This window comes from Myxocyprinus asiaticus, chromosome 27, assembly GCF_019703515.2.
Source record: "Myxocyprinus asiaticus isolate MX2 ecotype Aquarium Trade chromosome 27, UBuf_Myxa_2, whole genome shotgun sequence".
Classification (NCBI taxonomy): Eukaryota; Metazoa; Chordata; class Actinopteri; order Cypriniformes; family Catostomidae; genus Myxocyprinus; species Myxocyprinus asiaticus.
The window spans coordinates 35,523,862-35,536,930 of NC_059370.1; the positions used below are offsets into that span (position 1 = coordinate 35,523,862).

The following is a 13,069-nucleotide window of genomic DNA, read 5'->3' on the forward strand; positions in this document are numbered from 1 at the left end:
AAAACAAATTTGGCCAGAATATGTACATATATAAATATATGTAAAAAAATAAATAAAATAAACATACCTCTTAAAGTGAAGTGCTTTGCAGATATTTTGCAGGTTAATTGCTCATATTTTCCCTCTATGTGAGTTTGTTGCGTCTTTATATCTGCAGTGTTTTAATTCCTTCCCCAGATTATTCTTGAGAAAAAGTGAAAAGCATGTTGGAGTCCAGGGCGGCTGCCTATATCGCCTTTAAGACGGGCCGGTACTTGCGCAGCAGCGGGCCGGCCCAAATTTCACAGCGGCCCACCGGGGAAACGCCCGATGCTCCCTATGGCTAGTCCGCCCCTGGGAGTTGCACTGGCATTACTGGAAATAGCCTCCCGAAAGCGTTCCATAGATGGCAGAAAGTGGACTGACTTGCTAGAAAGACTTTGATATGTACCAGTAGAGGGAGCAGAGCAACAGATAAACTTAAGGGCAAATTGCCATATAAACTATAACAGGCTTTCCAGTGAAACCCCTAATGCTTTTAAATAATGCAGAAGTATGGCCATTCACACTGGCAGATAAGGAATCCACTAAACTGATCTGCTGTTCTGTCAGAAGAAATACATATTCAAGCATCAGTGGAAGAACATTTTGGGAAAATTTAAAGGGATAATCCTGGTTCTATACAAGTTAAGTTCAAACGACAGCATTTGTGGCATAATGTTGATTACCACAAACATATATTTAGACTTGTCCCCCTCCTTTTCTTAAAAAAATGCCTGGGTTACAGTGAGGCACTTACAATGGAAGTCAATGGAGCCCATTTTTAAAAGGTTTGAAGGCAGTTATGTACATTTTATAAAAGCACTTGAATTCATTATTCTGTAAAAACATATGTATTATTTGAACTGTAAAGTTGTTTAAATCAACATTTTTACAACTTTACAGCTCAAATAATACATGAGTTTTAACAGCAGAATTCATGCAAGTGCTTTTATAAAATTATAAAAAAGTTTAAACCCTCCAAAAATTGTCCCCATTCACTTCCATTGCAAGTGCCTCACTGTAACCTAGATTTCTGCTTTTTTTTTTTTTTTTTTAGAAAAAGAGGGACAAGTCTAAATAAATTTTTATGGTAATCAACATTATGCCACAAATGCTGTCGATTGAGCTTAACTTGTATTGAACCTGGAACATTCCTTTAAAAATATTAGTGAAATAAGTGTCCTGAGATATCTCATCGGTCTCTGTAACAGCTGTAGACTTTGTAAACAGCAAACAAAAATGTGTCTGCGGACCACAGACTTTGAAACTTTATACCTGTCAATCATTTTGCTCGTTCTCATAGTGTTGTATTTGAAGCAGATCATTGAGGCTATGATTCATAATGTTTGTCAGTTGAGGGCGCTATTGTTCCACTGTTGAATTTGACAGCCACAGGAACGAACAATGCTGCTTTTTTGCTCGCTTTTGGTCTCAAATGTTTTTTGGAGGGCTGGTTTTGGAATGAGGGGGCGTGGCTAAATCAACAGCTCAGTCGCGTGAAAGCTTCAGAACACTGAAATTGCTTACAGCACCTTTAAAGTCGACAAAATTACAACAAATAGTGTGGAAGTTCTCTTCCAAACAGAACATTTTCAATGTAAAATGTGTATTTTTTATTTTTTACACTATTAGTTTTTAAACTAATCTGCTGTTCAGTTTTCTTTGCGTGAATCATTTTTGTCAATGAACTCAAGTTGCTGAAACTTGGTGTTCAAACATGCTTAAATTGTGTGCTTCAAGTATGTTCGTATTTGAAACTTGACAATTTGAAATGTTGAAAATCTAAATGTTAATGTTGTATACATTTACATTACACAATGGAGTGACAGTGACAGAGAAAAAACACATTCAAACGTGATCATATAAAGCACCTTTCCAAACTGACAATGTTACTGAGACAAGTTGGCTTAAGACAAAAAAAGTTGAAAACGTTCAACCTTGAGCACTCCACAGCAATGCTGTGCGACCAGAGCATTACAATTGAATAACACCTGAGCCTGTTCTCCTTATGTGAGATTTTCAATTTTCACAAAACATTTTAAGTGCAGCAAGGTTCAAGCATCAAATATGACAGTTGGCAGCTATGAATATGGCAGTTTGCTAAGAGTCCAGGGGAGGTTAAATAATCCTTTGGCATGCTGGAATCCGAGATGAACTTTAACACCACCATGATTGCAGCTAAGTATCTCAAGCTTGAGCTGTGTGGCATAGCCAGGGTTACTTTCATAGCTAAGGGAGTCAGAAACATTTAACAGATGTCTTAACACATTCTGGAGGAATTTACAGTTCTGCTATGCATCACGGTTAGGAGAGCAGTGGAGACTAGCGTTGTGAGTGCAGCATTTGACATTACAACGGTCTCATAAAAGGGCGATAAGAGTGTGGGTGGAAACTGTGGCCTGCTACAGCTGCTGTGTTTATCACAAACCTGATAAATGCTCTGCTGCCCAGCACCCATGGGGAAAAGAACGAATCAAGACTTTATATAATGTTTTCTGCAATCAGGGACACTTAGCATAATTAAGCAAAATCAAGAATGTAGTGGGCTTTTTAAAAAATATAGTAACTCAAGTGTACTCCGTAGGAGTAAATGTATATCCTTTGATGTTGAATGTAAATATAGTTAGCTTAATTTGGCACACCACCCAATCCACCCACGAAATGCCCTTCATTTGGTATGTGTTGAGAGTGGTCTTCACATATGTTTTGGCAGGGGCTGGTTTCCTTTGAAATTCTTTTGATGTGCATGGATGCAAACATTGAAATTTTTACTATGAACCGTACTTTGCCATTCTTAAAAATTGGTAACTCTGAATATTCAGAGCCCAAAGGGGATACAAATAGCTGTCAAGCTGATTTTTCAGAGAAAAATTACATTTTATGTTTTCAGCACTCATTTAAAAAAATGTTCATGCAATTACAGAAATAAATGTGGCATGGCGCTGTTTTGGTTGGGCAGCAATAGCCCTTTCTTCATACAAAAAGCCAGAGTCATTTCTACTGCAAGGCAATTTCATATCACAGCATCAAAGTGACAAATTAAAAGCACTGAAAATGTGGACTTTGATAAGTTACAATAATTTGATATTAAGCCTAAGTGAAAAACAATAGTTCCTTAAAGAGTAGGTTTCAAATAAGAGCTTTCAAGCATGTCTTATCTGTAAATTAGCCCAATAAGGGAAATCAAAGTCTGTCTGAGCAGTGCACTTTCTTTTGATTATCTCTAATCGAACAGACGTTTCCCCCTCCAAATTTCAAAACACACCACATCATATATTAAACTCCTGCATACAGGTACAATTACCACTAATATTTTGATAGTATCCGGCCTTTCTTTTTATATCACAGTTTAGTAAAGGGAAAAGCGTGGATCACACCATGTTCCCCCAGCTGCCAGCTATCATATATTTGTTGGTAATAGAGCTGTAGGTGTTTGACAGATGATTCACCTTTTCAAAGGTGAGCAAGTTCTCTCCTCTCACGGACACCAGCCATGGCCCTGTATGGAGCGGTTTGCCCTTGGCTGACAGCAAATATATGAACATGCATTTTCATCCCAGACATCTAATTTTCATTAATCATTTTCATTGTCACTTGTGAGAAGATGTTTTAGTTTGGTCGTTACAAGTGCCGGCTGGTGTCGTGCTTATTACAGACTGGATTCCTTTAGTTCATTTACAACTCATATCCTGTTTGTCACACATATGGTGTTCATATTTTTATAACGTGAACACAAAAAACAGACCAAACTTCCTTAAGGCAGCATCAAATGCGTTCTCTCACCTCATAGAGAATGAATGAAAGCTCTTATTTAATTTATGCCATGATTCTACTCCTTTAAATCCTGATTTCAAACAAAGATGTGCTTTCAAGCAAGTTGCTTATTTTATGAGCACTAACATACACTGCCTCACCCCAAAAAAAAAAAAAAGTAGCATACTCTAATATTTTGTTGGACCGCATTTAGCTTTGATTATGGCACGCATTCATTGTGGCATTGTTTCGACAACCTTATGCAACGTCACAACATTTATTTCCGTCCAGAGCAGTGTTGGGTGTAATGCATTACTAAGTAATTAATTACTGTAATTAAATTAATCTTTCATTGTAAAAAGTGAAGTATGGGATTACTCTTAATTTTTCTGTAATTTAATTACAGTTACTTCTGATGTAATTGTGTTAAATACTATACTACTATACTATAGATATATAATTAATTCAATATAAAACAATAGTGAATTTAAAATTTAAATTTAACATCAAGGTTGATAAGGATTTTAGAAAGTAATTAGTAATAAGTAATGCAGTTACTTTTCAGACAGAGTAATTAGTACAGTAATCTAATAACACTGTATAAGATGTAATTAGTAGTTAGTAATTAATTACTTCTTTAGAGTAACTTACCCAACACTGGTCCAGAGTCTTACAATACAAAGATCTTGTATTGATGACGGGAGAGTCGAACCACTCTGTAAAGTCTTCTCCAGCACATCCCAAAGACTTTCAATGGGGTTAGGGTCAGGACTCATTGGTGGCCAGTTCATGTGTGAAAATGATTCCTCATGATCCCTGAACCAATCTTTCACAATTTAAGAACGATGAATCTTGGCATTGTCAACCTATAATATGCCCGTGCCGTCAGTGCAGAAAAAATCTATTGATGGGATAGCCTAGTCATTCAGTACATTCAGATAGTCAGCTGACTTCATTTTATTGCCACATAACATTGCTGAGCCTAGACCTGACCACTTGAAGCAACCCCAGATCATAACACTGCCTCCAGAGGCTTGTACAGTGGGCACTATGCATGACGGGTGCATCGCTTCATGCACTTCCCTTCTTACCCTGACGCGCCCATCGCTTTGGAATAGCGTAAATCTGGACTCATCAGACCACATTAACTTTTTCCATTGCTCCACAATCCAATCTTTATGATCCCTAGCAAACTGAAGTCATTTTTTTTTTTTCAATCACACTAATAAATGGCTTTCTTGTGGCCACACAGTTGTTTAGTCCAAATCCTGTAAGTTCTCATTGCACTGTGCATGTGGAAATGCTCTTACTTTCACTATTAAACATAGCTGTGATTTCTACAGTCGATTTTTTTACGATGTGACTTTAAGCGTTTAGTGATCTCCGATCACGATCATTCAAGATTATTTTCTGACCACATTTCTTCCACGAAACTGATGGTTCACCACTATCCTTCCATTTAATAATGCGTTGGACAGTTCTTAACCCAGTTCCAGTGATTTAGTTCCTTAGTTATTTTCTTTGCTTGATGCAGGCCAATAATTTTCCCCTTCTGAAACACAATAACATCTTTTCCATGACCACGACACACTGCATCAGTTAGTAATAATGACCCAATCATAGGCTCTAAGGTATCTGCTTATTTAAATCCAAGAGTGACTTTTGTTTGAAGGCCAGGCAGTGTAAAAAGATCATTTAACTTAATATTGCATCAGATGAAAGCAAACTACTTAGTTTCTAGTCATGAATGCGGCACATTTATATTAAGGTCCAGTATTCTTGATAAGTTTTACTGGTTGAATTCAAAGGAAGCCCTAATTCTCTGTACATTACAGACAGCCTTCATTTCAATGGGAAAAAATGGGGTAAAAGATGGGAAAATGTCACTGCAATAAATACAAGAAAAGCTCAGGCCCAATCAGTCATGAGTCATAAAAGCAATTAAAATCCCAAAAGCTAAACTGGAATTCTGCCCATCATTTGGGCCAACTCATTTTTGAGCAAGAGCGGCAAGTAGTGTTGCAACTAAATATAAAAACCTGAAAAGACCTTGAAAAGCAGACAGAAATGAGGAATTCAATGAAGTTCAGGAGAATTCCACAGACAAAAACCATACAAAATACAAATAAAGGAGCACAATTAACTGGGATAGTACAGTTTTATACATTTTACCATTAAAAAACATTACCACCATAACTATCACTTGTGTCGTGGTGCGAGGAACAGCAGCCCCCTAGGGTAAGATGGTGCCCCCGTAGGGAGTAGGTGCACCATGTAGACTGCGTAATATATGTATAGGGAGCGACAGTACCGGTCAGTAATACTACATTGAATACCATGTATTCAGATGGTCCCTTACCACATCCTTCACAGTTTTAGCAATAAATGCTTTTTGAGTTATTAATAATAAAAAAGTGTATATCCTTTCTTATATGCTGAGAACTTTTCTGACCCATGACTTCTAAAAAAAATATTTTCTTTGATTACTTATTTTCTTTATCTTATTTATGAATACATCTGTGTTGGGTACATTTTAAGTTTTTTGTTATTTACGTTATTATTATTTTTTTCCTTCACCTGTACTTCTTGTCTTTATGACTCTTGACTCTATGAATTGTTGGATCTGTGTAATTTTGTACATCTTATTGAACATTTATATTGAACCTTCTGTTTTTCAGTAAACAAAATCCACAGGTTTAGTACAATATGTGGACTTTTCAGACGGTCCCTTACCACATTTTCCATAAATAAGGGACGATCCCGTATGAGCGAAGTGTGGATGCAGAAAATCGTACATTTATTGGGAGAAATTGTAAATCGGGAGTACAGCGGGAGGAGGGGTGGAAAATCAGGAGAAACCCGGTAAAATTGGGAGTGTTGGCAGGTATAGTGTAGAGCAGTTATTTCATGAAAAAGTTCACCCTAAAAAAAAAATAAAAAAAAACACTTCTAAATGAAAATTCTGTCATGATTTACACACCTTCATGTTATTTCATATTTTGAGTTCTGCAGAAGAAAGAAAGCCATATGGGTTTGGAATGACATGAGGGTGAGAAATGATGACAGAAGTTTTCTTGTTGGGTAAACTATTCCTTTAAGATAATGTGGAGTTTTTCTTATGTAATTTTAGACACATTTTGAATTTAGCACAGCAGCACTGCTGACAATTACAGTGACTGAATTAAGGCAAATTGTCAGTTTAGAGTCATTCAGCTACTCACACTCTTCAGGGGTCTCGTTTGACAATCCTTAAAATTAATCCTGTAGATAAATGTATTATGTCTGGGGGGAAATGTATTCCACTTAAGCTACTAGCAGCAGGTGATGGGGCAAATCATAGGTGGTGGGGCAGTGGTGTGCAAGATAAGCAAACATCAATTTTCTAACACTGTATAAGATCTAACTGACCAATGAATATGGATAAATTAAAATAGCTGACAGTTACAGGAATCCATGTTAACCTCTCTGTAGCTGCAACTGAAAAACAGGAGGAATTCTCACATTATCGCTCAAGGATCCAGGACACTGTGAACTAGCAAGTTTTAAGCATTTTAACAGAGCTTTGGCGTATTGGCAAACAGGACCGCAATTCTGCGCCATTTGGTGTTTTGGCCACTTTAATACCAGGCAGGCTTAACTCATATTTTATGAGGCAAATTAAAGGCTGACTCAGATGTTGTTTTTGTGAACTTTCAACATTATCTCATTAAAGTCATGAGACTTTAATATAAAAAAAGAACTAAAATAATTGTAGGCCTTCAATCATGCAAAAGAAAACCAAAAAATGGTCACTTTAGAGTCCTCATGCATCTGTTATTTTATACAAATACTTTAATAAGATTAATTAAGGTGACTAATTCATTAACTTAACTCAGACAGCAGCCTCAACAGCTCTGAACCCCTCATAGCATGAGCAACAAGAGTCCTGCAACTTCACACACAAAACCAATTAACTAGGTGTAAAGCTGAACTCTCTAGCCTCTAGCATCTCCATAAGTTTGAGGCAACAGCAACAAGGCCATTTAGAATGAAGGGCAACAGAGTCAATTGAAAGAGAGGCAAGCCACCCTATGTGCATTCAGCTCACAGTCAATCTTGTCTGCTGAATTCATAATATATTAGTTTGATGGACGTAAAGTTCTTCATAAGTTTCCAGAAACCCCTGTGCAGATAACTAGGTGGAACTCCGCAAATTGCTCCAACAAGGATTCAATTTCACTTGCTTGGATTTCCCTCAAAAGGATCTGCTGTGCAATTTTGATTAAAGTGTCCTCTTTTACTTAAAGTGAATGCAGTCAAATGTGGTCCAACCAGACTTAGCTTTTTGAATGCAATCAGTCTGACATTTTAACCAAATTCATATGCACATTCATTTTTCTCCTCTAAAAATTTAGATTTAGAAGAGAGTAGAGAGGGGACAGGAAATGATGGGGTAGACACAGAAAGAAAACAAGATTAAGAAATGTCACAAGCTGGATTCAAAATTGCATCACTTACAGGCGAAGCTCTGTACATTTTCCGACAAGCTAAATAAACCTATGTTTTCTTAAAACAAATTTCACACAATAGGGTTTCACAATATCCAGTACTTTGGTACCAAGGCGATCCTACAATATAAATGTAACAACACCAGTCTTTCTACAGTATCTGTTGCACTTACTCAATTCTGTATTCGTACACTAATATGAATGAAATGCAGAAGCCCTCGAACGCTCATTTGTGTATGTGTGTGCGCTATGTGAACAGCGGTTGTGCCACGTGGTTGTGCATGCACTTCATCAAAATGCTCATCTTGACGAGATATTACACAATCGGTTATATCTTAAGAAAATGTAAACAGGCAGGAAAATCAAAAATCATATTTGTGTCAAAATATCAAATCTGTACATTAGGTCTTACAGCGTAATTGTAACACTTTACAATGAGGTTCCATTCGTTAACATTAGTTAATGCATTAGGTATAATGAACAATTGAAACAATTAACAATATACAGTATTTTAGTGAATGTTAGTTAATAAAAATACAATTGTTCATTGTTAGTTCATGTTAGTTAACAAATAGAGCTTTTGATTTTAAAAATGCATTAGTATGTTGAAATGAACATTAACTAAGTTTAATAAATGCTGTAAAAGTATTGTGTATTGTTAGCTCATGTTAACTAATGTTGTTAACTAATGTTAACAAATGGAACTTAACTGTAAAGTGTTACCTCTATTTTCACTGTCTATTATTCAACAACAATATGAACCATTCACTGCTGCAATTTATCTCTTTGTTCTTTATCACTGACTGATCACTTGAATAATTACTTTGAAAAACCTCAATCAGTGTTTATTTTTTTAGAAGGCTGCATGGCATTGTTTTCATTTGTTAAAAGGATAGTACGCCCAAAAGTGAAAATTCTGACATTTTCTCACTCTTACGTCTTTATTAACTATATGATTTTCTTTTTTTCATGGAACACAAAAGGAGATGTTAGGCAGCATGTTAGCCTCACTATTAGGTGTCATGTTTTAGCATGTCACTATTTACTATTATACACTAGTTTATTGTGGTGTCAAAATTGGTATTGAGAATCATGAAATTTCAGTGGTGTTGGTATCGACTACTGAAATGTTTGTATTGTCAAATAAACCCTATCAAATAATGATTAAATAAATAGGCTATTGCTTTTCTAGTAGTTAATTAGTAATACATTGATATATTGGTCAAATAATTGCCATAAATTTGTTCATTTTTGCCTGATAACAAAAGCCACTTGGCCGAATAACAGTGTTCCCTTGCATCAGATCCAAAATCTAGCAACAGCCTTGTCAAAAGATAGTGCCACTTTAAATTTTCTCTTTTTTTTTTTTTTTTAGTACATTTTGAGTACAATTAATTTTTTTACATCTAATTTGCCATTATTAAACTGAATTACTGATATCTAAGCATTATACCGTCAATATAAAGTAGCTAATCTAGATATCTGCATCCACCATTGAAAATCCTGTATCAGTCAAACACTAAACTTAATTTTCATCAGTTCGTTTAGCTTGTAGCATGTTGTGTCGCTGGCATCACCTTGAGAAAATACTGAAAAAAACATTCCTGGATCAGTTCGGCTGTCCTTGATTATTGGAAAAGAGGAAGTCATCAGTCAGTTCTGTCACTGTGCGCTGGGCAAGATAAGGGGAACATGGAAGAAAAGCTCCTGTGTAAATGAGGCAGCTGCAGTAGAACAGTGTGGTATAAACCGGCCACCTGTGGGGAGGGCAGAGCGCTGTGACAGCCCAGACACCTGCCTCTAAATTCAACATGAGAGCTAACCTGCACAGCCCACCCAGAGTCAAATAAGATAGGACACACTCATCTTCCACACGCTCCTCATTCATGAAATTTAAGACTTTCTTTCCCTCACAGTCGCCCAGCTCAATTCTCCTGTCGGGATTTGATTTCTAACACATTCTCAAAAGTGAGAACTCCACTGACTGAAGACCTGTCCATCAAGTTGAATGTCATGTCTCAAAATTGATCTAAGACATATTTGAATTTGAAAAAATAACTCAGATAGTAAGTAATTGTGCTCTTGCTGATCATTTATACTGAACAATCATAAAGTATTCTGACCCCTTTTATTTTTTTCACATTTTGTTATGTTGCATTTTTTTCACATCAGTCTACACTCCATGCACCATAATGACAAAGCAAAAACCAGATTTCTGATAACTTTGCAAATTTATTAAAAAGAAAAAACTGAAATATCACACTGACATAAGTATTCAGACCCTTAACTCAGTACTTAGTTGAAGCAAACTTTGGCAGCGATTACAGCCTCAAGTCTTTTTGGGGATGATGCGACAAGCTTTGCACACCTGGATTTGTAGATTTTCTGCCATTCTTCCATGCAGACCATCGGTGGACAGCCATTTTCTGGTCTCTCTAGAGATGTTAGACTGGGATCAAGTCCGGGTTCTTGCTGGGCCACTCAAGGGAATTTACAGAGTTGCCCCTAAACCACTCTTGCATTGTCTTTGCTGTGTGCTTAGGGTCATTGCCCTGTTGGAAGGTGAACCTTCGGCCCAATCTGAGGTCCTGAGTGCTCTGGACCAGGTTTTCATTAAGGATATCTCTGTATTTTGCTGCATTTAGCTTTCCTTCAACCCTGACAAGTCCCAAAGTCCCTACTGCTGAAAAACACCCCCACAAAATGATGCTACCACCACCATGCTTCACCGTTGGGATGGTATTGCACAGGTTATTAGCGGTGCCTGGTTTCCTCCAGACATGATGCTTGGAATTGAGGCCAAACAGTTCGATCTTCGTTTCATAAGACTAGAGAATCTTGTTTCTCACAGTCTGAGAGTCCTGCTTTTTTTGCAAATTCCAAGCAGGCTTTCATGTGTTTTGCACTGAGGAGAGGCTTCATTATGACCACTCTGCCATAAAGCCCAGATCGGTGGAGTATTGCAGTGATGGTTGTCCTTCTGTAAGTTTCTCCCATCTCCACATATGATCTTTGGAGCTCAACAAGAGTGACCATCGGGTTCTTGGTCACCTCTCTTACCAAGGTCCTTCTCCCCCAACAGCTATAGGAAGAGTCCTGGTTGTTCCAAACTTCTTCCATTTAAGAATTATGGAGGCCACCGTACACTTGGGAACCTTCAATGCAGCCAACATTTTTTGTAGCCTTCCCCAGATCTGTGCCTCGATCCTGTCTCTGAGCTCTGCAGGCAGTTTCTTTGACCTCATGGCTTGGTTTTTGCTCTGATATGCATTTTCAGCTGCGAGATCTTATATAGACAGGTGTGTGCCTTTCCAAATCATGTCCATCAATTGAATTTGCCACAGGTTGACACCAATTAAAGTGTATAAACATCTCAAAGATGATCCAGAGAAATGGAATGCACCTGAGCTAAATTTCAAGTGTCATAGCAAAGGGTCTGAATACTTACGTCAGTGTGATATTTCAGTTTTTTCATTTTACCAAAGTGAAAGTTTTGGTACCAAAGTTACCAAAAATCTGGTTTTTGCTTTGTTATTATGGGGTATGGAGTGTACATTGATGTGAAAAAAATTATAATTTAAAACATCTGAGCATAAGGCTGCAACATAACAAAATGTGAAAAAAACGAAGGGGTCTGAATACTTCATGAATGCACTGTAAATTTAACACAAAGCTGATTAAAAAATGAGAATGAAAAGCTTTTATCTCACAGAGTAGCCTAAAAAAAAAAAAAGAGTTCAAACAAGGTTTACTCAAGAGATTAAACAGAGTATCCATCTGGCCACCTGGCATTTCCTACACAAGCCCTGCTTTTGTTTTTGCGATTTATCCTGTGAAATGGACTAGTCCTAGACTAGTTTACTGGCATCAACATTTGGGTTATTTATAACACTCTAATAACAGACTAAACCCTGTATTTTTCTCTTGGCTCACACTAAAACACATCTGAAGCAGTATGAGTCTCACCTTTCAGCTTAATCTCCCAGAATTTGATAAAAGGTGCTGGTGTGCTATGAATCTAAACTTCCTGCCATTTAGAAAACACAAACAGGACCTGAAAAGAGGTGGAGGCACTCCAGAATACATTTCCACCTGGTCATGACAGAATAAATGCCAATGAAATCGAGAAAAAACATGGCAAACCTCTTATTACTGAGAAGCTGCCTCTCACGGGGACACTGACGGCCTTATCAGGTGTGCGGTGAAGATCCTGCCAACAAATCCTTTTTCTGCTGTGAGACCTACAATCTGCCTGTGAATGAGAAGCTTAAAGGGTCTCTGATGGCACATTGACCCAATACAGAACTTCCACCAGCACAATGTATATCAACTTACCAACAGCTCGGCCAGATCTGTAGTCCTTGAACATCATGTGATAATAAGACTTTGGCTGTGGACACTCAATCTCTCAGCGACGTGGTCCTGTTAAGAAAACAATACATGCTTAGCTCCATTCTGCACATTAAGGGACATCGAGACATCTCAATGTGATTCAAACTTTAGTGTTAAAAAAAAAAAAAAAAAAAAAGAGAGAGAGAGAGAGAGAGAGAGAGAGAGAAGTGTGAAACAGCACATTTCATTGGCAAAATGGCAGAAAGGTCTAGCAAACTGCAATGAAATTTCCATCAGTATAGTAAAGGCTCTGGAGAAGGAAATCTATCCTTGGCAATAAATTAATTAAATACATTCACTGATTTCAAACCTGGCACGGCACATCTTGATTGCAGCATATGTTAGTATGTGAACCAAGTCTGAGACTATTTAGCCTGAGATGGAGCACTTGTATTATTAAAATGAACGGGAGAGAG

The 13,069-nt window shown here is 37.3% G+C and overlaps 1 protein-coding gene across 7 annotated transcripts in view; it reads right to left on the reverse strand.

The window, feature by feature from the left end:
* The window catches only part of LOC127418360 (ecto-NOX disulfide-thiol exchanger 2-like), a 246,547-nt gene that overhangs the window by 172,434 nt on the left and 61,044 nt on the right, over positions 1-13,069 (reverse strand). For all 7 annotated transcript variants that reach the window (XM_051658962.1, XM_051658960.1, XM_051658955.1 and 4 more), the window contains one exon: positions 12,597-12,683. In XM_051658962.1, the coding sequence (XP_051514922.1) occupies positions 12,597-12,633 (37 nt within the window). In that variant the 5' untranslated portion in view covers positions 12,634-12,683. Of the gene's footprint in view, positions 1-12,596; positions 12,684-13,069 lie in introns of those variants that run through there.